The sequence below is a fragment of the Miscanthus floridulus genome, chromosome 19 (genome assembly GCF_019320115.1).
Source record: "Miscanthus floridulus cultivar M001 chromosome 19, ASM1932011v1, whole genome shotgun sequence".
Taxonomy (NCBI): Eukaryota; Viridiplantae; Streptophyta; class Magnoliopsida; order Poales; family Poaceae; genus Miscanthus; species Miscanthus floridulus.
In genome coordinates, this window is record NC_089598.1 from 16790255 (window position 1) to 16817950 (window position 27696).

At 43.8% G+C, this 27696-nt stretch overlaps 2 protein-coding genes across 3 annotated transcripts; one reads left to right on the forward strand and one right to left on the reverse strand.

Annotated features, from left to right (window-relative positions):
• Positions 1-937: 937 nt before the first annotated feature.
• Positions 938-21744, forward strand: LOC136525303 (uncharacterized). Of its 2 annotated transcripts, none has more exons than XM_066518307.1 (2): positions 938-1259; positions 21656-21744. In XM_066518307.1, exons 1-2 carry the CDS (start codon positions 1035-1037, stop codon positions 21695-21697), a joined length of 267 nt encoding a protein of 88 aa, XP_066374404.1. In that variant the 5' UTR covers positions 938-1034; the 3' UTR covers positions 21698-21744. The 2 variants fall into 2 exon arrangements, with proteins under 2 accessions (XP_066374404.1, XP_066374403.1); XM_066518306.1 differs by lacking the exon at positions 21656-21744 and adding an exon at positions 4386-5010.
• Positions 7863-9401, reverse strand: LOC136528563 (BTB/POZ and MATH domain-containing protein 1-like). Its single transcript, XM_066521539.1, has one exon. It carries the CDS (start codon positions 8925-8927, stop codon positions 7863-7865), a length of 1065 nt encoding a protein of 354 aa, XP_066377636.1. The 5' UTR covers positions 8928-9401.
• Positions 21745-27696: the final 5952 nt, after the last annotated feature.

Below are 27696 nucleotides of genomic sequence, written 5' to 3' on the forward strand. Positions count from 1 at the left end.
GATGGCAATTATACCCAACAACAATGTAGCTTTACGGACTATATATAGCCCTCTTTGTATGGCTTTTGTAGACTTGTAGTGGTTTCTCTACACTTAATTAAAAGCTCTACCAGACGAGCACACACAAGAATGGCTTCTGAAGCAAAAACAAACAAACAAAAAAACAATGAAGCCGAATCCATTTAGAGCTCTACCAAAACATGCCTTTTCTCTGACTTCTTCCTTAGGCTCCGTTCAGTTCTCCTGGAATCTAAGTCCTGGAACTAATCCTACCAGGAATGCATATGTAATTTGTATAGCTAGCTCTCCGTCTGGAACTATTCCTGCCTGGAAAAAGTTCTAATCGAACGAGCCCTTATTGGAGAAGTCCAAGCCCTGTTAAAGATGGCCATAGTATGTATTGCATTTTGACACTGATGTTTTCATCTAGGTGTATGTCCCAAAAAAAAATTAGAACATGATTTATGCTCGTATAATAACCAAGCAATTCCTTGGATGCTTAGCAGAGTGGATACCCACTGATCAAACACATCTATATTTCTTTCAATAATATGTGATATAACCATCAATGTCGAGACGCGTAATTGTGAAGCTTTGATGTACACACGCGTAGTTTTGTTGTTAGACGTGTGCATTTGCTTACAGAAACTGGGAGTAGTTTTAGGATGGTTGTATCAACTCGGTCTAATTGTCTTCAAAGTTTAATAAAATCTTTTTTTGTCTTTTAAAAAAAATCTTTCCTTACTAAAGAAAAATATCAGAGCCCAATAAATGGATAGGCTCGAAGTATCTCAATGGAAGACGAACACGATGACTCACCTTTTTGGACGCATCTATCTAGCAGCAGCTCCAAACGTCACGGGCCCCTATAAGTGACAAGAAGAGAGCTCCCTGCTATAAATTGGCCTCTGGCCACTGTGTACTGAACAGGGGAGAACTCACAAGTGAATCGAGTGAGAGGAAAATATCTTAACCACAAGTGTACGTACCGGCACTTAGCAGCTAGACGTTCCAGCACTCGGCAGCTAGAAAGCATGGTGCATCAGGCTCAGGGGCAGCTTGTGCAGGAGCTGGCCACTGGCGGCCTACCCGCGCCGCCGAGCCGGTACGTGCTCAGGGAGGAGGACCGTCCAACCGGTGGCGGCGCGGCGCCGGAGCTGGAATTCCCCACCGTGGACGTGCGCCGCCTGGCCGAGCCCGGCGACACAGACGAGGTCGCCAAGCTTCGGGCGGCGCTCCAGTCCTGGGGGCTCTTCGCGGTACGTATGCATAGCACGGCCATTATATATATATATATATATATATATATATATATATATATATATATATATAGGGAGAGGCTATTTAGTAGCCGGCTACAAAATAAGTTATTCTGTAGCCATCTCCATTTACTATAATTTTATATACTAATTTACCATAATATAAATACATATTTACGATAGTTGGGTTACTATAACCCATGGGGATATTTACCATAACGTTATATTAAACCACTTAGTAAGGAGTTACTATAATCTCGTAAAATAACATAGTAATTATCGTAACTCAAAGTGGCTACAGAATAAGTTATTCTGTAGCCAGCTACAGGATAGTAGTATATATATATATGGTTCATTTTATATACTCTCGGGAGTAGTTACTTCTATAATTAAAAAATCACGTTACGTATGTATACATACTTTATCAGTTTAAGTATATTAACATACTAATATTAAGATACTCCAAATCTTTACTATATAATTTTTTTTGAAAAAAGCACATATTTTTTAATATATTATATAATACTACGATAATAACATATAAAATAAGTATAACCATATACTCTAAGTATACATATATACTTATCATACATAGTATCCTAGATGGTCTAGTATAATGATATATTTTATCTACGTATACTTCATCAGATCATATAGATATATTTTATCTACATATACTTTATCAGATCATATACGCCATAAATCTAGAGATAGATATGCGAGTAACTACATGGGACCGCGTCGACACCGACGAGCAGATCCTCGACTGGTGCGACCGGCTGTACGACGCGCGGCAGCTGAGACTCTGGCCGGACCACCCGCCGTCGCTCGGCAACCTCCTGCACGAGTACACGCTGCGGAGCGAGCAGGTGGCCACTGGCCAAGCAAGCTCGCAAGTTCTAGTCCTCACGCAGTCACATGCGGACGTACTCAGACTCCAGAGTCCAGACCAAGTTGCTTGCCTGACGTGGTGACAAATCACAATGCCGTCGTGCCTTCCCATGAAGTCGCCTCGTGTGCGTGGGTGGCCAAAGATGGCCTGACGTGGTGACAAATCACAATGCCGTCGTGCCTTCCCATGAAGTCGCCTCGTGTACGTGGGTGGCCAGACAAAGAAGGAAGGATTAAGTCTTTTTTCCTCCTCAACTATTGTGTTGGTCCAATTTTAACCCACAGCTACAAAACCGTCTAGTATCGGTACCATAACTGTCAAAACCGTTCACTTTTAGCACCTGGACGGAGGTAAGTCTGTTTTGATCGACGTTGAGCGGTTTTGACCACGTCACGTTGACGTTGACCGCCACGTAGGACGCATGACGGCATCTTAGTGACATATGGGGTCCGCGTGTCACCCGCTCATTCCCTCCCTCTCCTTCCTCCGACAGCAGCAGCTCCAGTCGAGCACGGGCGCCTCGCCCTCGCCGCACAGCTACGTCCTCTCCACGGCGACGTCTAACCTGACCTTCACCCTGCAAGCCTCGCCGTTCCGCTTCACCGTCTCCCAGTGCTCCAGCGGCGACGTCCTCTTCGACACCTCCGCAGCGTTGGTGTTCAAGGACAGGTACCTAGAGCTGACCACGGCGCTGCCGGCGTCCGGCCGGCCGTCACTATACGGGCAGGGCGAGCACACCAAACACATGTTTCGGCTGCAGCGCAACGACACGTTCACGCTCTGGATCGCCGACATCGCCACCTCCAACGTGGACCTCAACCTCTACGGCTCCCACCCGTTCTACCTCGACCTGTGCCCCTCCGTCGGCGCCGGCGCTCAACACGCTGGACGACCCGTCGTACCGCATCAACAACTCCGGCATGCGCCGCCCCATCAACAACAATACCATGCCGGCGTCCTCGGTGCACTACGGCGGCGTGCGCGAGTACGACGTGCACAACCTCTTCAGATTCCTAGAGGCGCGCGCCACGCACGACGCGCTACTCGCCGATACCGGCTGCCGGCCCTTCGTGCTCAGCCGGTCCACGTTCGTGGGGTCCGGATGGTACACCGCGCACTGGACCGGCGACAACGCCGCCACGTGGGACGACCTCCGCTACTCCATCAACACCGTGCTCAGCTTCGGCATCTTCGGCATCCCCATGGTCGGCGCTGACATCTGTGGCTTCAGCGGCAACAACACCGAGGAGCTATGCAGCCGCTGGATCCAGGTACAAAGCTTTGCATCCACTCCAAGCTAAGGCAACCTATCTCTACCCGCATGCCAAGTCCATTGACGTTGCCGCGGAGAGGACACGGCTGTGTGGCGAGGGCGAGGCGCCCGTGCTCGACTGGAGCTGCTAGAGCAAGAGGAAGGAGAAGGATGGAATGAGTGGGTGACTCGCGGGCCCCACATTCGCTGAGATGCAGGCCAGCATCCTAGGTAGAGGTCAACGCCAGCGTGGTGTGGTCAAACCCACTTAACTTCAGTCAAAACAGCCTTGTCCCCGTCTAGATGCTAAAAAATGAACGGTTTTGATAGTTGGGGTACCAGTACTAGACGGTTTTGTAGTTGATGGTTAAAATTAGACCAACACAATAGTTGAGGGCCAAAAGTGGACTTAATCCAAGAAGTAAAGCAAAAGAGTTGTGATTTAAGGGTTCTTGTAATATTGTTTGTTTACGCGTTGTAGTTTCTTTGTATTTTGTGAGATGAGAACTAGCTCCGTTTCTTTGGCAATCAGCATGTGGGAAAAATCGTATTGCTCGATGCACATCTCGGAACTGGCAGTATTTTATTTAGATGAGATTTTAGATTTGCTTTTGCTCACTGTGACGGACTTGATTGATCTTTCTGGCGGGGATGGGACCAGCAGGGATTTAATCCCCGCTTGGGGATGGGGCGAAACGCTCCCCCGATGGCATTGACGGGGATGGGAAAAAATTTCACCGTGGGGACGGGGATGGGGAGCCATCCTGCGATGAGGAATTCTCCATTGCCATCTGATCTAAGTTTAATCATGTATATATATTTTTTTAATTTCTCATTTTTCTTTTTTTGATATTATTTAGTTGCTTAGATTAGAATTTTTTGGGGGCAAGGCAGGGTGGGTCGTGGTGTTCGTGGGAAAAGTATCTTTTGGGGTTGTTCGAATCACCATAACATCCAAAGGACTCATTATGTGTATTTGCAGCGTGTTTGGTTTGGGGGAGTGGCCTCGTTCGGCAACAGCACGTCCGACATGGATTCACTCGTACTCGGATCGGATGATGACTTGGAGCCATTTGGATGAGGGAATGTATTGAACAAGCACCATTGTTGGTTGGGGGAATATATTGGACTAGCATTTTGTTTGCTTTGAGAATTAGAACCATTTTGTAAGTTATGTAATAACAACAAGAAAATCCAGAGGCATCTATGCAAAGATTGCACCTACAACAAAAGAGTTTGGGCAATCATCAGTTTGTGAGTGTGTGGATGGAACTTAGCACCATAGGTGAGCACAAACTTACAGTCGGTCTACAAATGTTGGAGAAAATGGAGAAGAGAAGAATTGATAAGGACAGAAGAAAGGAGTTCGACGGGATCTTAATATATTTCTGGTGGAATATATGGAAGCAAAGAAACCGAAGAACATTTCAGCACAAAGAGCTACAACCGATACCTAATCAAAGAAGACATTCATCAGTATTCCATAGCGTTTGAAAATGATCAAGATGGATAACAAGCCTGTATTTTTAGTCTTGTGTGGACAGACGTTGTTCGTCTAGTTGTGCTTTTGTTGTGTCTTTTGGGTTCTCATGTTTTGTAAATATTCTATACATCCATTTTTTAACTTTCTCGTACTAATATATCTCGGCAAAGCTTTTGACGACCCTTCCAAAAAAAGAATGAGAACCGATTCTACGAACAAGACAATAATTTCTAAAATCACTTACCAATAGTAAAGTCAATTTCCATAATCACTTGGACCATAGCTACCAAAAAAGTTCATAACAATAAAAATTAAACAAGGGAATTGTCTTGCATATTATGGACAAGCAAACATAGGATAATCATAATTCCTAGAACTAGAAACCAAGGCGAACTCTCATTTGCAGTCCTAAAATAACTCCACATGCCATTAACCGCAACAACTTTTGGATCCATCTTGGATAAAGTCAATAACCATTTGGACAACTAAAAATTTGTTTCCAAATAAAACTTGCATCGTGCTAGTTATAAAATCATAGGTTTTGACAGTTGGGGTACCGGTACTAGAAGGTTTTGTAGTTGATGGTTAAAATTAGACCAACACAATAGTTGAGGGTCAAAAGTAGACTTAATCCAAGAAGTAAAGCAAAAGAGTTGTGATTTAAGGGTTCTTGTAATATTGTTTGTTTACACATTGTAGTTTCTTTGTATTTTGTGAGATGAGAACTAGCTCCGTTTCTTTGGCAATCAGCATGTGGGAAAAATCGTATTGCTCGATGCACATCTCGGAACTGGCAGTATTTTTTTAGATGAGATTTTAGATTTGCTTTTGCTCACTGTGACGGACTTGATTGATCTTTCTGACGGGGACGGGACCAGCAGGGATTTAATCCCACTTGGGGATGGGGCGAAACGCTCCCCCGACGGCATTGATGGGGATGGGAAAAAATTTCACCGTGGGGACGGGGATGGGGAGCCATCCCGCGACGAGGAATTCTCCATTGCCATCTGATCTAAGTCTAATCATGTATATTTTTTTTAATTTCTCATTTTTCTTTTTTTTTTATATTTTTTAGTTGCTTAGATTAGAATTTTTGTGGGGGCAAGGCAGGGTGGGCCGTGGTGTTCATGGGAAAAGTATCTTTTGGGGTTGTTCGAATCACCATAACATCCAAAGGACTCATTATGTGTATTTGCAGCGTGTTTGGTTTGGGGGAGTGGCCTCGTTCGGCAACAGCACGTCCAACATGGATTCACTCGTACTCGGATCGGATGATGACTTGGAGCCATTTGGATGAGGGAATGTATTGAACAAGCACCATTGTTGGTTGGGGGAATATATTGGACTAGCATTTTGTTTGCTTTGAGAATTAGAACCAATTTGTAAGTTATGTAATAACGAACAAGAAAATCCAGAGGCATCTATGCAAAGATTGCACCTACAACAAAAGAGTTTGGGCAATCATCAGTTTGTGAGTGTGTGGATGGAACTTAGCACCATAGGTGAGCACAAACTTACAGTCGGTCTACAAATGTTGGAGAAAATGGAGAAGAGAAGAATTGATAAGGACAGAAGAAAGGAGTTCGACGGGATCTTAATATATTTCTGGTGGAATATATGGAAGCAAAGAAACCGAAGAACATTTCAGCACAAAGAGCTACAACCGATACCTAATCAAAGAAGACATTCATCAGTATTCCATAGCGTTTGAAAATGATCAAGATGGATAACAAGCCTGTATTTTTAGTCTTGTGTGGACAGACGTTGTTCGTCTAGTTGTGCTTTTGTTGTGTCTTTTGGGTTCTCATGTTTTGTAAATATTCTATACATCCATTTTTTAACTTTCTCGTACTAATATATCTCGGCAAAACTTTTGCCGACCCTTCCAAAAAAAAGAATGGGAACCGATTCTACGAACAAGACAATAATTTCTAAAATCACTTACCAATAGTAAAGTCAATTTCCATAATCACTTGAACCATAGCTACCAAAAAAGTTCATAACAATAAAAATTAAACAAGGGAATTGTCTTGCATATTATGGACAAGCAAACATAGGATAATCATATTTCCTAGAACTAGAAACCAAGGCGAACTCTCATTTTCAGTCCTAAAATAACTCCACACGCCATTAACCGCAACAACTTTTGGATCCATCTTGGATAAAGTCAATAACCATTTGGACAACTAAAAATTTGTTTCCAAATAAAACTTGCATCGTGCTAGTTATAAAATCATAGAATTGCATCTACATGATACTAATGATATAGTAACAAAGAGAATTGTATTTCTATGTCAATTCCAGGGAAACAACAGAAAAACAAGCGGCAACAGTGCACGTACTTGCATTTTAGTGTACTAGATCTAGGACACTAAGACCAGAGATGCCCCATTTTCTGCATTATGTTTAATTGAAATTTGACTACTTATTAATAACTAGATAACCCAATTTCAGCTGACATTAGCCTCAAAGGACAGATATGATTGACTATCAACATGATTATCCCAAAAATTACACTACTGCATGGACTCTAATGGTTTATCAATGAAAACCATATATTCGCCAAGATGTTGTATCCGTGTGCTATAATACAAAACTATGTATCATAAAGCACATAAACTAAAATAAGGCATGTTTGCATCATATGGGCCTCAGAATTATCTGCAAGATTGCATACAAAGATTTATCTGTCAATTTAATATAATGCAATTGACATTATGATAACATCGCTGTGTTCCATCGTCGACTTGCTATTGTTACTGACATTGCAGTTCTGCATTACAAAGTTGTGACAGTGACATGGCCAAACATTGATTCTTAATCCAGTAGCTCGATAAGATGTGCAACATAATTTAAGAAGCTAATTAAAATTAAACTTACCATCCACAAATGCTAGTCACCATATAGTACTCTAGTAAAAAAGACATAATTATAAGAACTAAACTGCCTACTCCACATAAGTAATGAAATGACCATCTATATTTTGCGGCACCTACTTGTCTTCTCTAGTACATCAACTATGACAGAAGGGCATGTTCTTTTGAGATTTGCATATCCTTGAGTGGCCATAACATCTCTCATCCTATCGGAAGAGGCCATAAACTCAATGCACATGTCTCTAAGGCTCTTGCAGTTATGCTGGTCCGCAAAGGCCAGGGTAGTTGCCACAGTCTCCACACGAAGGTTCTCGACAAGAACACTTGCACACAACAGCTTCATCCTGTCCATGGCATATCTATCTGCAGCCACAAGTAAATGCTTGATCATCTCACTGTAATCATCGTCGTCGATGTCATCATCAAAGACAGGCAGCGCATCAGTATAGATGAAATTCAGCAGGTACTTGAAAACATCAGGCTGCATGTCTTCCACGGTCACGCACCGCGCCTTGGTCTCCTTCATCTTTCCATACAGCTGTGCCTTGAACACAGGGGACCGCGTGGCGAGTACAATCTTGTGCGCTGGGAAAGTCTCTCCTTGGACACTGAAAATCACGTCTGCTTCCTCTTCGTAGAACAACAGCCTACTAAAATGCTCTGATAGGTCTGAGGGTGGCACTTGAATTTCGAAGCCCCCCTTGGTTTTGCATAGCTCAGAATCCCTGACGACTGTGAGATCACATTGAATGTTCATGCGATCATTCTGGATGTAGCCATTTGATGGAAGCTCCAGCTTTCTTTCTCTTGCAACAAAATAATTGCGTGCGACAAACATGGTTGCAGTGGATTCGGAACACATAATACTCTCTGACCGACATTTAATCTGGTTCACCAGAAACAGATCATAGAATGCCCTCACCTCAGTGCCCTCGTCCATCAGTACCAGAGCGACGGAGGCGAACATCCTGGTGCCATCGGTTATGCCGTCAGGGTAGAAGCGAATGGCCCAGGAGTGGTCCCCGACGATGAAGATGTCCGACTGGACGAATTTGCCGATGCCCATGCCTTTCATCAGGCTGTACCCGATGATCTCGAATGTGTGTGTGCCCATCTCTGCCTGAGTGGTGCATCTAGACGCTGTCACCTTGGATTGGGTTGCCATATCATCCCTGTAGCCAGGATATATAGCAAGAACTTAGCGCAACAAGTTACTTTAAAAGAAGTGCCTTTCTTTGGGTGGTGGAGGCAAACCTTGGAAGGGAGATGTGATCAGTGGCGGCGACATCGACGACATCAATGGCAGCGACGGCGGCGGCGGCAGCGGCAATGGCGGCGAAGGGCCGACGGGGCATTGGGGAAATTTGGGAGGGACAAGAGAGATTAGGTGATAGCCAAGAAACTTAAAGCAGAAGTAAAACATTAAGTAGGTTTGGAACTGGATCTTCTGTGGCACTGTCAATGTAGTGTATGCACGGTTGATACAGTCACTCTACAAACCTTTTTGGAATTTAGCATTTGCTTTGTAGCTTCCATTCTGGACCGCTCATTTCAGATTGGACGGTACAATCACCCACTGTAGCTACCTTAGGATCCCAATGCTACTTTAGGTATAGTTGGAAAATTGCTACTCCCACTATTTATTATATTTATAATTATATAACGTGTGTGTTGATTTGGGATAGTATATGAAAATCTTGACTATTTAGCTCAAAAATCCATCGGGTTGAGTGGGGTCGCGTTCAATGTGTTCTTTAGTGGTGGTCCAACTTATATTGGGGATGGAAATGGATTCAACTTCAGTTTACTAGGTATAGACACAATGTCCAAGCTATCCTTTTAAAATGGACAAATGACCATTGTACCCTTACATAAAATAATTGGCTAGATCTAGCTTTTTCTTAATGAGACAGAGGTCTAAATCGGAGGGAAGGAGGGAGGAAGGAATAGATGGAAGGAGGGAAGAAGGAACGAAGAGAGAAGGGGGAGAGAGTGGTGCCAGCTCTCTTTGTGCCAGAAAGGGACAAGGGGAAGGGGAAATGGTGCGGGCATGACAGGTGGGGTTGGGCCCCATTTCTTGTTGAGTGGTAAAAGAGCAAAAGGAGAAGGTGTCGGGGAGGCCAATAGGAACGCGTGGGTTGCCAGCTATTGCGGTTGTCTTGTAGGACCATGAGGATATGGAACAAGGGAAGACGAGAGGCATGGGTACGATTGTTTGTGGAGCGTGTAAGGCAAGGGTGAAGGGAGAGTAGCGGTGGCTTGGAACAAACACTGTTCGCAATGGTTCGCGTCTCTGTGTCACATAGGAGAGCGGGGAGGCTATGGCAAGGTAATTGATGGCATTTCGTCGACACTAATCCATTGCTAGGCCCACATTATATGGATTGGAGAGAGAGGAATAGGGTTTGGGCAATATTCATCAAGTGCTCGGGGCCATGGCGCAGACCATGGGCTTCGGGGAGGACTTCTTCATCAGCGGCCGCATCGACGAGAAGGTGGCCGCATCTACAACTTTGTACTTTTGAGTTTTTACATTTGAGGTCATTAAGATGCTCGAGAAAATAATATAAAGCTTTAGCAGCATATTAATCGTGCACAAGGGCTTGTCGCCTCACGAAAATTATGTTTTTCTTGATAGGTGTCAAATGAAGATACTTTTCATATCAAAGTTGTAGCTATCGATTGGGTCAACATCTTTTTAGTTCTGAAGTTTTTTTGTATGAGATCGTTGAGATGTTTAAGAAAATAATAGAAAAATTAAGGGGCATATTAATCGCGTACAAAAGCTTATCTTTTTAGAGGAAAACCATATATTTCTTATTTTGATGTCGCATAAAAATAATTTTGAATGAAAGATGTAGATCTTATCGAGAGCTAAACCTTTCATATAAAAAAGTATTTATTCAACATTAAATGGAAACATATGATTTTTTTCTAAAAAAAGTAAGATTTGGTAAATTTTGTATTGTTTTCTTGAGCATCTTGAGGATCTCAAATGAAAAACTTCAAAACTAAAAAACTTGTACATCTTGTCGATAGCTACAACTTTGATATAAAAGGTATCTTCATTTTGACACCTATAAAGAAAAACATAATTTTTGTGAGGCGACAAGCCCTTATGCACGATTAATATGCTGCTGAAGCTTTATATTATTTTCTCGAGCATCTTAACGACCTCAAATGTAAAAACTCAAGACTACAAAGTTGTAGATATCATTGAGAGCTACAACTTTGGTATAAAAAGTATCTTCATTTGACTCCATACAAAAAAAGATATTATTTTTCTAATGTGGAGAGCGCTAGTGAAAGGTTCTTGTTTGGTTTTGGTAATTAAGTGACAACTTAGATGGAAGTGTTAAATGTGATATATACAGGTGCTTAGTCCACATGTACACTTGTGTGAGCAACTCATGCCATGACGATAAAGATGGCTTAGAAATGTTGCAAGGCTCACACATGTGATGAAGGAGCTCATTGCATATGAGACATGACATGGAGTCATGTGACTAAGTGTTGGTATTTGTTAACACAAACAGATAAATCTGCAAGCGCATGGATATCGTTGTACCTTTTATCTAGAAGTATTCTAAGGTATCGATTTCCACGAGCAACACGAAGTGTACTAATTAAGGATCAAGTTTGACCAAGGATAAAAGGATAAGAAAGGTGTTTTTGTGGGTAGAGAGGAATTTCCTAAGGTCTCTTGGCCAATCTTAAAGAATCAAGGATCAGGTTATTTCAAGGTTACTTACTTTGGGACATCAGAACACTAGCCACGGACTAGGATGTGAAGGGGGCTAGGAAGCTTCGACTATGGTCCTACAAACACCAACCTGAACATGATGGACTACGTCGGCCGTCAGGGCTCCTCAATAGGGTCTTGTTCGGGTTTGGGTTCCACTATTGTGTTTACAGAATGAGCAAGAGGAATGTTGATAGTGGAATTCCCAACCTTGAAGTCTAAATGACCTCATAGTGGTTTTTCCTGTAGAAGTCTCATGATTGGTCTGCCAATCAAGTGAGGAATCTCTGAGATGTCATAAATGTGAAAGTCTAGACATATCTCAGAGTTGTTGATTGTGACAGGAACAACCCTTAAGACCCCATGGCTTTCAAGAATAGATCCTGATGGGCTTTGTAGAAGTTTTTGAGATGGGGTTAAGGATGTGTCAGGATAAAGAGTTTTGACTAATGCCTTTGAAATAATGTTTAACCCGACAGAAGGATTAGATATGATTTCCATAGCGGACCCCCTAATTTGGCACAAAAGCGTGGTTGAAGGAGAGGTGATTCGAGCTACATAAGGAGATAACTCTGCTTCCTTAACCATTCGTAACTCATGACCGCCGAAAGGCTTTTGATGTGTTCTATGAGAATAGATTCTTCATGCGGATTAGATGGAGTGGTGTGTGCCATAGGTCTCGCTTGGACAGGCAACTTTGAAGTATTTCCATAATCTTCAAAGAGATCTTCCTCAAATTCAAAGGGAAACTGTAAAGGAGACTTTTCATCATCCTCTAGTTGGTTTTGTGTTCCCTTATCGGGAGGTTTTTCAGCAACCAAATTATGAGAAGGATGAATTGGAAGTTTTAATTCGGTTGCATGTGCCTCCGCTTTTGGTTCGGGGCTTGGTTTGACTTCCTCTTCAAGGAATTCATCATAGATGTTAGTGTAAGGGTTGTATTCAAGGATTTTATCAAGGATGGCTTTCCCTTCACTAACGGATTTATGTGAGAACGACCCTCCTAAAGGGTAGCTTCTTTGCTAAGGCCATGATGGAAGTGTTGTAAAAGGACATGGTTAGGTATTGATAGATCTAGGCCAGATATGTTCAAACTTGAAAATCTTGCCCAAGCTGCTCCTAAAGTTTCCTTCTCTTTTTGTTGAAAGGAAAGAATTTCGAGACGAAGAGTGATAATCTGAGAAATAGGGAAGAAAGCAAGACAAAATGTGCCTCAAAGTTCATCCCATTCTCCATTTACACTTCTTATGGTATGAGCATACCATTGTTTCGCCCTCTTCGAAAGAGAGAATGGAAACAATTTCCATTTTAAGGTTTCATGTGTCATGCCAGAAATATTCAGGTATGAACACACTTGTTAAAAGTCCCGAAGGTGGTCATATGGATTTTCACCTTCTTCTCCAGAGAAGGTTTGCTCCCAAACCATGCCTATGAAAGCAGGGCGAAGCTTATAGCCAGATGTAAGGATAGGATGTGATGATTGTGGAGGCTCCAACAATTCGCCCTTTAGAGCAAAGAATTTATATATAGGAGTGGAATCCATGTGGTAAAGATGATTGTGGTAAGGTGAATATGGTGGTGGTAAACGAAAAAGAATGATACATGGACGAACTTGGTTCGAAACTAGCACAGCTACTGTTCCCCAGCAACAGCGCCAGAAAGCTTGTTGGTATTTGTTAACGCAAACAGATAAATCCACAAGCGCATGGATACCGTTGTAGCTTTTACTCGGGAGTATTCCAAGGTATCGATTTCCACGAGGAACGCGAAGTATACTATTTAAGGATCAAGTTCGACCAAAGATAAAAAGATAAGAATGATGTTTTTGTGGGTAGAGAGGAATTTTCTAAGGTCTCCTAGCCAATCTTAAAGAATCAAGGATCAGGTTATTTCAAGGTTACTCCCTTCGAGACATCAGAACACTAGCCACGGACTACGATGTGAAGGGGGCTAGGAAGCTCCGACTACGGTCCTACAAACCCCAACCCGAACGTGGTGGACTACGTTAGTCGTCAGGACTGTCACCACCTGGGGCTACCACAATTATCCGTGGGATTGGCTGCAACTCTAGGTAATCGCAAGACTAAGCACCACGCCTAATATATAGATTACTACTCTAGTTTTGCAAAGACTAGAGCACTTGATGCAAGCGGAAATCCGATGAATAAACTTGAGATAAATACTGATCTCAATTAATTAGATAAGCCAAAAATACCAGAGTAATATTCTGGATGTAGATAGAAGAACAGCTACAACCACCGAGGTACAAAGTCGAAGAGGATTCGACAGACCTGGCTCCCCCTTAGCTCTCGTGTTGCCTCTTTTCCTATTTTCTATACTACAACTAGATGAGAGACACCTAGAGGGACACTACTACAAAATATAGGATGAAGAAATAAAGTTCTTGTGTGTAGGTGTGTTTTCAAGTGAAGAAGAGGGTCTCTATTTATAGCGGAGACGGGAGGAATATTCCTAGCTCCCTTCCTCTAATTTTAGGCAACCTGGGGAGTTGCCGACCTCCTGTAGTCGGTGCTGGAGCATAGGATCACGGCAAATTAATTCCCCCACCGACCTTAGTAAAAAACCGAATGAAAACCAGTCTACTGGGCCTTGAACCGACGCTAAACCGACAAAACTGTGCGCTGTCTACATTTACTGGGAAGGCAATCGGCTTCCTGGGCCAAAACACGGGCCAAACCGGCCGGTCTAGCCAGCCAAATCCACGCAGATCGCGCTGGACCGCGCCACCGCCATCGCACCTCCAATCCAGGCCTGCCACGCGTCCTTTAGCCCGGCTTAGGCGAGCGGCATCGCGCCCCGCCAGCGCGCGCGTTCCCGCGTGAGGGGAACCACCGTGCCACACGTTGCCAGGGCAGTGGCTGGCCCTGTTGCCTGCCTCCTCCTATCCCGGTTCCGGCATTGGCTGCAGCCGTGGGGTCAGCTGGGCCACTCATGGCCCACTGTTGGGGTGCTGGCGACAGCGGTGACGTCAGCGCTCCTTTTTAATTTGCGGATTTGATATCTATTTATTTGGATCTCCAAATATAGCAAACAATATATCCATTTTGATCGTCTCGACGTGCTATTCGCAATGGTGTACTCCGTTTTGTCATTTTAGATAGTTTTGTTTTGTGGAAAATTAAATATCCTGCAAAACAAGTGAGAGTACCAAAACTCGTGGAACTTGTTAGATAAAATAATAGTTTGTTATGACGTAGCATGGAATGTTGTCATTTTAATGCACTTTGGCGGGAAAAATATTTGAGTTAAGGACCGCCAACACTAAGGTAGAGAAGATCAAGACAAGACTTGGCTTGATGGATAGGTTGCAAGCGTGAAGAGTAAGTTGAAGGCTTTGGAGTGATGGACTGCGTGACGGTGAAGCTTGAACAAGACTTGGCGCCGATGGACAAAGATAATGGTTAAAAGCAAGTGAGGTCAAAATCGATGAACCAAGGTCACGTGATGATATGAAGTGGATCATATCATTTGTGATATAATTGGTGCATGTGTTGCATCAATATCGGAGGAGATGGAATGGAATATGCAAGGCAAATGTATATTTGTAGGTCATTTGATCTCACCGGTCAAAGGTTGTGTAGAGAAGTGCATGACCGAATTTAGGATAGACGGCCATACTATCAAGAGGGGCAAAATAGTTTGCATATCGGTAATCTAGTGCCACTCGAGTGATATAACTTTGCATCGTTGCTAGGATCGAGTGACGTGGTAAAAAGAGTGACTAATCCTTTGAAAAATAATTGTAAAAATGCTAACACACTTGCACATCGTGGTGTACAATTGGTGGTGTTAGCACATTTGCAAAAAAGAAGAAGTTTGAGTTAAAAGGGATAAAAAGAGAAGAGATAGAGGTCACTAGGTGTGACTGGACGCTGGCTCCGGAGTGACCGGATGCTGGCACTGGGCCGCGACCAAGAATTTTTTTTTAAAAAAAATTTAACACTTTTTGTAAACTAGTTCTAAATCTAACACTGTCTATTTTTTATTTTCAAAACTAACACTTTTGATCGCGCCTATTGCCATAGCGCGCCCAAAGGCCTGTGCCGCGCAATGCATGGTGGCGCGGCAGGGGGCTGACGTGGCAACGACCGGACCGGCTGACGGTTGACGTGGCGAGGCCTGCCGTGCCATCGATCTTGGCGTGATAGTGCCGCACCCTGATTCGTGGCGCGGTAGAGCCGTATAAAAACCCTGCGGCCAGTTTCACCTGCCCGAGCAGCCTGCCCGCCCACCTGTGCCTGGCCGCTGTGCCCGCGTCTGCCCATGCCAGCCCGCCGTCGAGCACGCCGGCCCTGCCCGCCGTCGAGCACACCGGTGGCCGCGCCACGAACGCCTGCATGGCACGACTGTCGGCCGCCCGGTGTGGCCGCCGCGCCCGCACGCCGGCACGCCACCACCTCCGGCCACGCATGATGGCTGCCCGCCGCGCCCACCGAGGCCAGCACTCGCGCCTCCTGGCCTAGTCTAGCGCGCCACCGCCGTGAGGACAAGCGTCGCTGCCGCGAGGTACTCCCCTTGTGTAGTTAGTATAGTTAATAGAGTTAGTATAATTAGTAAAATATAGTTAGTTAGTTTAGTTAGTATAGGTAATATAGTAAGTTAGTATAGATAGTAAAGTTAAGTAGTTTAGTTAGTACATTTATTGAGTCTAGTTATACATTGGATTTAGTCTAATTAGTTGTTGTATTGTATAGATGTTAATATTAGATTAGTTAGTATAGTTATAGTTAGAATATGTATTAATATTACTATGGACATTACGTACGACGATTTCGACAACTTGATGAAGTTTCTAGAAATGCTTTTGCAGATGGATTGTTGTGTTAGAGTTTTATATGGAGGAAGTGTTGGGAGAGAAGATGGTATATTTGAGGATATGGAAGAAGAATTGGAATGGTTTGATGAACCTCCTAGCTTCAACGACCTTTGTGTTTGTTTGAATGCAGAGTTTGGTGGTGATTTCACACTGAAGGTGAAAGGTCCTTGTTTGGTTTTGGTAGTTGAGTGACAACTTAGGTGGACTAATTGTGTTTATGTAAGATACACAGGTGATTAGTCCACAGGTACATGTGTGTGAGCAACATATGCCATGAAGGTGAAAATAGCTTAGAGATGTTGCAAAGCTCACGCATGTGATGATGAAGGAGCTTAAATGCACATGAGACATGACATTGAGTCATGTGATCAAGGTGGAGAAGATCAAGACAAGACTTGGCTTGATGGATCGGTTGCAAGCGTGAAGAGCAAGTCGAAGGCTTTGGAGTGATGGACCATGTGGCGGTGAAGCTTGAGCATGACTTGGCGCCAATGGACGATGGCAACGGTGAAGAGCAAGTGAAGTCAAGATCGATGAACCAATATGATCACGTGATGATATGAAGTGGATCATATCATTGTTGATCGTGTTGGTGCATGTGTTGCATCGACATAGGAGGAGATGGAATGGAATGCGCAAGGCAAAGGTATAACCTAGGGCATTTCATTTCACCGGTCATAGGTGTGTAGAGAAGTTTATGACCGGGTTTAGGATAGATGGCCGTACTATCAAGAGGGGCAAACTTGTTTGCATATCAGTTATCTAGTACCACTCGAGTGATCTAACTTTACATCATCGCTAGGATTGAGTGGCGTGGCAAGTTGAGTGGCTAATCCTTTGAAAAATGATTGTGAAAATGCTAACACACATACACATGATGGTGTACACTTGGTGGTGTTGACACATTTATAAAGGAGATGAAGTTGGAGTTGATGTGGATCAACTCGGTGATGGAACAGGGGTGTGAAGGGTTCGGAACTCCACCAGCGGAGTGTCCGCCCGTAGAGTGCGGACAGTCCAACAGTGCCACCAGCGCCCTGTTCTGAAAAGATAGGGTCTCACAGAGTGGACTGGACACTGGTCACACAGTGATCGGACGCTGAGGCTTAGCGTCCAGTCAGTGGTGGCAGTCAGCGTGCAGCGTCGGTCAGTCGACCAGACACTGGCTCTGAAGGTGGCCAGACGTTGGTGGTAGTGTCTGGTCCTATTGTCGGACGAAGCAGTATCGCTAGAGAGTGACTGGACGCTAGGGCTATGTCCGATCACGTCCGACCGGACACGTCTGGTCGGGGTCGGTACCTTACTGTAAACGACTGGATGCTGAGGGTCCAGTGTCTGGTCAGTTGAAGCTACTACATCCGGTCAGAAGATGACCGTTGAGATAGGAAGAATGCCATTGAACGCAGGTGACACGTGGCTATCATCGGGCAACTGGACGCTGAGGTCCAGCGTCCGGTCAACACAACCGGAGCGTCCGGTCAGCCCGACTTTTGCCTAGTGAAGGGGTAACGGCTAGTGTAACCCTTGGGGCCATAAATAGAAGTGGCCTTCAGCCATGGCTGGAGCTGAGCACCTTGGGAGACTTTGTGTCCATGCTTGAGAGTGCTTAGGAGCCCTCCATTTCACATATACTTGATAGTGATAATTCGATTGTGTGAGAGAGCGATTCTAGTGCGATTGCATTGTGAGGTTGCATCGAGTGGCACTAGGTGATCAAGTTACAAACCGGTGGTGCTTGTTACTCTTGGAGGTTGCCACCTCCTAGATGGCTTGGTGGTGGTCTCCGTCGAAGCCCGCAAGAAGCTTGTGCGGCACTCTGGAGAAGTGCTTTGTGAAGGGCATTGTGCTCGCCCCACGAGAGCCATGAAGAGCAACTTTAGTAAAGTGTGTCATTGAGCTACCCTCACTTCCGGGGTAGGTTCTTGTGGCGCCTGACGTGCGGGCTTGGCGGGTGATACCAATTAACCGCCGAACCACCAAGTGAGCGGTCGACACAACGGGGACTAGCGTGTTGGCAAACACATGAACCTCGGGAGAAAAATCATCGTGTCAACCTTGTTCTTCCTGTTGGTTTGCATCCCCGTTACACAAGCTTGCGATTACTTTCATATACATTGAGCTTGTGTTGTTGCTTTTGTAATTAGTTAGCTTGTGTAGCTTGCTAGTTACCTTCTTGCTTATGTAGCATAGAAGTAGCTCCCTTGCGTGGCTAATTTGGTTTGTGTAACCTTGTTAGTCATATTGCTTAGTTTGTGTAGCTAAGTAATTGCGCTCTCTAATTTGGCATTGGTTGCCTTGTTATTGAGCATTGCTAGTGAGCTTAGCTGGCTTTGTGCTTTTGCTTACTAGCATGTGTAGGAGCTCCCTTGTTGCTTAAAGTACTAGTGGCATAGGTTTATGTGACCTTGCTTCTAGAATTGGTTAGGAGAGCTCTAGCTAGCCCGGCACCTTTGTTGCTTGATTAGTATCTTTGTAAGGTGCTAGTGAACATAGATAGAGGGGTGTAGTCTTGGCTAGTCCGATAGTTTTAATTCCGCACTTGTTTCGGTTAGCCAATGTGATTAAGCTTTAAAAAGGACTATTCACCCCCCCCTCTAGTTGCCATCTCGACCCTTTCAGAAGGGGAGGTTTGATACTAGAAAGACTAGGGCACACTATGTCCTCATGCCTTTGTGCAACCCTGCTCACTGGTCCCGCTACACTAGGGTGCTCTAAGGTTCCAATGTGCCCATGCCTGAGGTGGTGGTGGAGAATGGGTATAGGGTGTTCAGGACGGCCCGTCCATTGATGGCTTTGGAGGCAATGAATAAGAATTAGGGATCGAAGGGGAAGCAACTCAGGATAACATAGATTTAGATGGTCAGTTGACGTAGGAGCAGTTTCATACAACTACAGTAGGCAGTATAAGCAATGACTTCGATGTGAATGAGTTTGAACAGGAAGAGGAGGAGAAGGATAGGATCGGTGATGTTGTTAGCAGTGATTCAGACGATTCTGATGATGACCAAGGAGGTATAGATGTTATGCCTACACCGGCTGATGCCATGCCAGTACTGGTTCATACTATGCCATTACCAGTACCAACTAAGGTTTTGCATAGTGTCCAGGCTCAGGGTAGACTAGTCACAGATTTGACAGCAGATGATACCCCCTATGATTCATGGGCTAGAATTAGCAAAGCGCAGCAGTATGTTCCACCACCACCTTACACAGCGACTGAGCTTGAGCAACTAAGGTCGATGAACGTACCTTTCAGGGGCGTTCTGAACTATAGGGATGTCAGCATGACGAATATGGTAGTTTGTGACACCAGTCTCTAGATGTGTAGGAAATCATTGTATGACCATTAGAAAGAAACCCTTAGGAAGGGGATGATATTCAATACAATGTTAGAGATGAAGCTCTCCCTTCAGGACTATGTTGTGTATCACCATAGGCCATACACCATCACTCATTCAGACCAGGAGTTGAGGTACCACATGATATGCAAAAATGGTTGTATGTGGAGGTTAAATGCACGAAAGAGACAGAGTGATGGCAAGTGGAGGATAACTAAAATTGTTGAACCCCACACTTGCCAAGACAATAGGGGAAAGGAAAATCATCAGTAGCTCACTGCACGTTACCTTGCCCATCGTATATTAGGGCTCGTTGATGACAATAAGGACATTTTGGTGTCTTCTTTACAACAGTCCATAGCTAGCTTCGTTAAGTACAATGTGAAGTATAGAAAGGCTTGGCGTGCTAAGCAAATTGCCCTAGCGATTCGATGGGGTAGTTGGGAGGAAGCGTACAACAGGGTGCCCCGCATCTTATGTGCAATGCATTACTACAACCCTAGCTTGAAATGGTTTGTGGACACTAGAGGGATGTGTTTTCAGGACCCATTGAGGCATGTCCTCTATTGTGTGTTCTGGTCGTTCGCGCAAACGGAACATGCATTCTAGTTTTGTCGGCCAATTGTACTTGTTGATGGCACTTTCCTGACAGGATAGTATAGGGGCACCTTGATGATGGTTGCTGCTATTGATCCTAAGGACTAGATAGTACCCAAGGCTTTTGCTTTGGCAGAGGGAGAGAACAATGAATCATGATCATGGTTCATTCGGTTTCTACATGTACAAGTGTTTGGCCCATCTCGCACTATATGTTTGATCTTGGACCATCACGCAGGGCTTCTTAATGTTGTAGCTGAGCATATAGATGGGTTCCCACCTCTAGTGCATACATGGTGCATGAGACACTTTGCCGCTAATTTTTTGCAGCGTCAGCGGAAGTAGGAGGTATGTGACAAGGTAAAGGCTCTATGTTGTGTATGTACAGAGCACCAGTTCAAGGAGACAAAGAGAGAACTAGACAAGATGGTAAATGAAGCGGGAAATGCTTGGTTAGAGACGCAGATGGAACAGAAGGCTTAGTGGGCGTTAGCATATGATGACGGGGGTTTCAGGTATGGCATCATGACCACTAACTCCTTAGAGTCCTTCAACCGTGTATTCACCGAAGTTTGATCGTTGCCTGTCTAGAATTGTTGAGTTCTCCTTTCATAAGTGCAACGAATATTTTGTCAAGAGGTGGGAACTTGCGCAGAGGAATATAGCTAAGCAGGGGCATTTTGGAAAGGCCAGAGCTGAACATTTGAAGGAGGCAGAGGAATTGGCCAAGCAGCACACCGTCAAGCCATATGGACCCCGCCGCCATATCTTTAGTGTACGGGGCAAGGGTGACACAAGCTTGGGCGGCGAACGTTATGGTGGACAAAACTACTATGTTGATCTTGAAAAGGTAGAGTGCAGTTGCAATGTTCCTTAGATCATGCATGCCCCTTGCTCTCATATGATCACGGCCTACAGGGTTCGAGGGTACAACTATGAGGATCTGACATATATGTCACCCTTGTATCTCTGTTTGAACACCGTTAGTATTTGAGAGACGAGCTTCGAGCCATACCTTGACCCGACACAGTGGCCACCTTATAATGGTTATGACTATGTGCCACATCCAGATCTAATGAAGGTAGGGAAGGGTAGAAGGAAGAAGAAGCAACTCAAGGGGAACATGGACGCTATGAGAGGGTACGGTGAAGACATGTATGGCGGAGGAGACTTCAATGAGACCCATGGCAGGAATCTTTGCTCCGTTTGCAAAGAATCTGGTCACAAGGCTAGCAGCCATAGAAGACGAGGGCAGTAGGTGCTTTCATATTGTGTTCGTATTGCATAATAAGTTGTTCAAATTTTGCAATGATACATAATGTTAATTTGAATATTGTTAATTTGAATACTCTAACCCTTTGTTTATCAATTTGTAACAGGATGTCCCCTCCCACGCCACACCAGATGTACCCCTTTCTTGAGGTGGAGTACGACTACCCCCTTCTTCCACCGGACAACAAGGTTTCCAAGACGCGTTCGAGGGATCCTTACATTCCTAGGACTTAGTTCGTTACGTTGAACTTATGTCGAACGAATATTGTCATCTGAAACTTGCAGACTCATAAACCAATGAAAATGTTATGTGGCAACTTATCATCCATTTGTTTGCTTTATATTCATTTCACATTGTGCACGGTCATGACAGCACTTGTAGTTGTTTACAACACCGACAACAGCTCAATTAAGGCTGGTCAGTTTCTGTCAGCGTCACTACCGCGCCATGGGCTATGGCGCATCACTGCCGCACCGTGGACTATGGCGCGGCAAGGCCTGGGCTTTGGCGCGGTAGAACCAGTGGGCTATGGTGCTGTATTCGAAATAATTTCACTCGATTATGTTCGTTTTAGAAATTCTCGACGCATGATATAAACAGATGGGATCACTTAAGATCGACCATGGGTAATCCGAGTATATGATACATGGGTATAATACATCAATAGTTCAAATGGAATATAAGACAACACAATGGAATTTATAGTACATAGCTACTATAACACCCTAGGTGTTTGTCACCAGTTAAGCAATGGGTTTAAATTCAACCATGGCATGTTAAGTGGTGATGGAGAGGTTAGGTCAAACATATGAAAATGAGCCACCACTTAAACTTGGACCATGCACCATTGCTTACATGCTGCCCTTTCTAAAAGTATGCTTGAGTAATGCTGGATATACTTGTTTCATGTGTCTCGCATCAATATCCATCTATATTGATCCATGGAAAAGTTTCATGAACTTTGGAATGAAGAAGTCATATGAAATGACAAGTTATGTCCTTGCCTAAATTGTTTTATAAAGTGAATGGAATTCTAGATCATCAACCAAACCTTTAAACCTTGCCCAAATGACTCTAATTGAACTCTACAACAAAAGTCATGAAGGGTTCGTGTTGAGCGGAGGACAAGAAAATACCTCAATTGGTCTAAAACTTGGATTTAAGCTTTACCATGATGCTACTTTGTCCTGTGTTGACCAATCACTTATAGGGCTTGCATGGAGTTGCACCTTAAATAAAAGCTGAAGTTTGAGTAGAGTAGAACAAACTTTATTTTTGGACCAAGAGCCAGATCAACTTGGAACTAAGGCGAATCGAGGCTCAAACGTTGAATCGACAACTGTTTTTAGTACTTAGAATTTTTCTTAAGTCTAGAATCCATTGTCATCGCCATTGGCATTCCGTGTTCTCCAAATTTTGTTAAGCAACTCTATTTGGTCCAAAGATAAAAGTTGGAGTGTACATGATGAATAAGAGCATGTAAAAAGATGGCACTCGTTTGAGTTAGTTTGGACCAGTAATTTGGACTTTTGTTTGTCACTGTCAATGCATTGACACTTGCTAATTGGATGCTAATTAACTATTGTCTCAAAGACCTAATGGATGTGACCCCTTAATCAAGTTTGTAGAGCATCCAGAGTAGAGCAACTTTGCTACTGGTGCCAAGGTCTGAATCTGCACCGAATATGCCAAAAATAGACTCCAAGTCGGGCACAGCAACGCACACCACGTACTTGATGAATTGTCTTCATGGCAACCATGCAGCCGAGCGCGCCCCTCCATTGCCGCATGCCACTACTACGTGATCTACCCCCTGTCGCATCCCTGCGCCCTCCTGAAGTGAACGCCATGCTTCCCTCTCTCCCTCACTCGCTTTGCCGCTCCCTCCCTCGCTCTCCAGCGCCTACGCGCGAGTGCTGGAGCACGGCTGCCATGGCTGGCTGGCCGAGCTTGATGCCACCGCGTCTCCACTGCCCCGAGCTCCCGCATGCGCTACCGCGTGCGCCACCACCTTCTTCGTCGTGCAACGCCCCTCCTGTGCCCCTCTTCCAGTCACCACGGCCGTCGTAGCGCCGTCACCGTCGGAGCAGCCACCGACACTCCGCCTGCTCACGTGGCCGGCAGGCCACAGGCTACCTCAGTCCATGCTGTGGCCACCTAGAGGCGTGCCTAGATCCGCCTTAGCCAGAGCCTGCAGCAGCACGCCGTCGGCGCCGCCTCAGCCGCCCGGAGCCACGAGCCGACCGCTCCCCTGCTCTACCGTCGAGGGAAGGAAGAAGAAGGACCTCACACAGCAATAAGGATAAAGCGAGGGAGTTAAGTGATGAATCAGTGACTCATATGAATAGTGCAATAAAAGATCTATTTGTTGGGTTTAAATTTGTGTAAACTTCAGGGTTCCCTATGCAAGATTTACTTTTCCTTTTCTCTGGTTTTTACAGATTTGAATGATCAGCTTTGAAAATTCATAGTAATTAGTAGAAAAATCATAAAATAGTAAATGAAGACTTTTTAGAATCCTTGTAAAATTTTCTATGCAGTAGATCTATAATATGGCATGCTTTAGTTTAAAGTTTCTGCTATAAAAATAGATTTATGCAGGTTAGGGTTTGAATGCTAGTCTTACTTGTCTATTTCATAACTGCAGTAGTAGTGCTCAATTAAATTTAAAATTTTTATGGCATGTTACTTATGTGATGGTTGATGCCTGGTAAAAATTTCAGGAGTTTAAAATTGATAGTTTAAGATCTATAAAAATAACAAATGTCCTGTGTTGCTTTGCTCCTATTCTAAATAGGCCTGCATATTTGAATTAATTGGCTTAGTTAAGTTATGAATCATGAATTTATGATAATACATGAGTGGTAGTAATTTTATTAATATTTTCAAAAAGCTAAATATTATGATTTTTGGTTAAGTAGATCTTGAGTTATACTTGCTTAAATCTCTGTGGCTGTTTCTGCCCAAACCCAGAGAGGATTTCCTTGTTGGCACTATGGGGCCTTCTTAATAGTAGAATTAGCTTTAGGTGTTTACAACAAAGTTGTTTATAATTTTCTAAGATTTCTAAAAAGTCTAGAACCATATTTATTGGGCATGTATAACTCCATTTATAGCTATTTAAAGTGGCATATTAGTTTCTATCCATGTTTTAGATAGAGATTCATTCATTGGATTGATTGACCTTGTTATCTGTAGAATGATCTTAAGATGATAATAAGAAATTTATACATAACTCACTTAACCATCTTGTGTTAAATTTTCATGGCATTTGGCCAAATATTTTGTGAGTTATGACTGTTCTAAGTTGGTCATCAGAAATTGTAGTTCTCTAGAATTTCTGGACCAGATTTGATAAATGTGACTGTTTGACCCTTTTAACTTAGGAATCATGCTGGGATGATTAAATATGAATTGTAGATAATTTCATAAGATTTCCAAATTGTCTTGTTGCATGTCATTTGGATTTATAAATCTCCATTTATGGTCAGTTTACTATGCTGCTGTATAGTCCTAGTTTTGCTAAAATATGAGTGCTTGTGTGAATACTTTGTAGCATTGTTCTTGTTGATTGTTAGGTGCTAGGCTAACTTGAGCAAATGCTTAGGTGCAGGTGCTAGGACCTTAACTGAAGATGAGCAATTGTATATTAGGTTGTCTAAACTTGGTAAGTTAAAGTGATTTGAATAGAGCTTAAGTAAACTAATATGCCATGCTTGATGTACTTGCTATCTCTATGTTGGGCTTGATGTGAATAGCTTCCTCTCTAAGTACTCATGTCATGTGGTGTAGCCGTGTGCTTGTCTTGAATGTTTTTATGTGATGCATCTTTTATTACCATTCCCCGCATTCATGTACTTGCATCGTGCATCTCAATTAGGTACGCTAGATGAACCACGTGCCAGATGGGATGTTGGAACCGAACCCAAAGATGGTGTATGGTGGACCTATCCCAAAGATGGAAGGACTGGACAAGTGCTAGGATGGGAGATGCTCACCAAGCAAGTGTCGTCTAACAAACACTAACCTAGTGTTGGATCCTAGGCAAGCCCCGGAGCATTCTAAGCCTCCCACGTTTTTATAAATATCACTTGAGTTCTTTATGTTTGATGCATTAGGTTATAAGAGTTGATTGGAACCACTTGATGCATAGAACTACCTTGTCTAGAAATATACCTTGAACCCTATGTAGGTCCAGGATCAAATGTATGCTTAGCGATGCTTAGACCGGTAGAAGTCAGGTGATTTCCTGTCACCTGCGAGATATAGGTGGATATCAAAGCACAGTTGGCTATATTTGCTATCGTGGAAATAACCATATGTTAATAATAAATGGAGACCGGGTGGGATGTCAATAGAGAAGCAACAAGACATGGAGGTCTTGGGTGTGGATCTATCCCCGTCTGTGTCGTTTAAGGACCGATTCGTTGTATGTCCTCATGCCATGTTGAACGCATGCCTATCACTTAGTTGGCCGGATAACTCATTCCGACCGTGAAGCCGAGTAGCTCAACTCAGGCCGAAAGTCTAGGAAGTGAAAGTGCGCATTCTGGAGGTAGTAAGGATGTGCTTGGGGACATTAGCATGAGTCCAAGGGATCAGGTGTTTAAAAGTCCTGCACTTTCTGGTAGAGTGTCGCCCTTGAGAATGCAGCGCTGCTCGGAACCGCAATTCCTGAGTTGTACCAAAGGTGATCTAAGGCTACCATGGCTGGTAGACCTAGGTTTGTGTTAGGAATACCCCTCCAGCTGGATAGGAATCGATTCGAATCATCGTCTCTCCCGGATAGTGAGAACTTGATTGAGCAGCGGCAACGTAGATTCACTAAATTTAAAGATATGGTTAAATGATGATGATGAGCCATGAAATACCTGATATAGTTATTATTGTTTGCAACTTAATCAAGTGATTGATTAGTATAGGTGCTAATATAGATGGTAGGAAATGGCTAAAAGTCACTGCTAGTATAGGTTAATAATGCTAATGATTACTCAAGCTTTTATGCAAAGAGGTTGTCCAGCAAGATCCACCGATAAAGCCTTGTATAATCCTTGGTGTCACTTTATTTCTGGTTTATGACGGATAAGTCAAGCTGAGTACATTCGAGTACTCAGGGTTTATCCCACCATATTGCAGGCAAAGTTCTCGGCTTGCTGAAGATGGTGGCTAACCGCCAATGGGCTCGGTGACTCTGTATTTACTTCTCATCTATATGATTTTGTCTGAGGATGTCACTTATGCTAGCAATGTATTTGGAACTTATATTAATGTAATCATTTGAAAGCTACGTTGTTTTCACTAATTGGTTTTGAAACCCAAACTTGTACTATTATTTGTGAACTCAATTGTAATATTATTTCACTGCAACTCTGCATATGTGATGTGTATTTGCTTAATCATACGATCTTGGTTGTGATGTTGATTTACCGAGGTCCTTCATGACACTCGGTGGACTACCGGGTTTATATAAGTGAAAGTATGTGCGCGTCAACGTGCTAAACGGGGACAACCATACTTGATCTGGTATAAATTGGGCGGTTCTATCACAGCTACATTGATCATTAATAACGCATGGAACTAACAGAAGGTGCAATCATAAACTCTCACTCAGAAACATATTGAGTTAGCAACTCATCGTCCAAGTACCAATCCTCAACCATAACCCTGTTGCTATGGCTAGGCTCACCTACATTGCCCTAATCTGCCTTTTGCCTATAGTAAGCGGCCTCCGCTTCATCAGCGGCCTCTACGGCCTGAGTGAAGAACGTGTCATCATCCTCCTTCGCTTGCAAGCCCACCTCTGCTAAAGCAATAAGCTTGCTCAGTCTACCAGTGTCATCCTCAGCCTCCTCCGCCTACAAGCCTACCTCTGGTAGAGCGATGAGCTCACTCAGTCTACCAGTGTCATCCTCAGCCTCCTCCGCCTCATCAGACAACACAATCGGTGATTCAACTGTGCGACCAGCTTGCTTTCTATGCTCATGTAGCTTCTTTTCCTCGTACCTTGCATGAGCCACCTCTGCAGCATGTTCCTCGCTGCATCCAATCCCTTCATGTATAAAATGCAATCAGTTAGCAATGCAATTATATTACATTTAAAATCAGGCAACAAAAAATAGACTTTTAAGCACTCACTGGCACATAATG

What these genes read in the sequence shown, in the direction of transcription:
- LOC136525303 (XM_066518306.1), top strand. Translation starts at nt 1,035, where the DNA reads ATGGTGCATCAGGCTCAGGGGCAGCTTGTGCAGGAGCTGGCCACTGGC. An exon ending in AGTCCTGGGGGCTCTTCGCG is followed by an intron (nt 1,260 to 4,385) that starts GTACGTATGCAT and finishes GTGTATTTGCAG; the next exon opens with CGTGTTTGGTTTGGGGGAGT.
- LOC136528563 (XM_066521539.1), bottom strand. Translation starts at nt 8,927, where the DNA reads ATGGCAACCCAATCCAAGGTGACAGCGTCTAGATGCACCACTCAGGCA.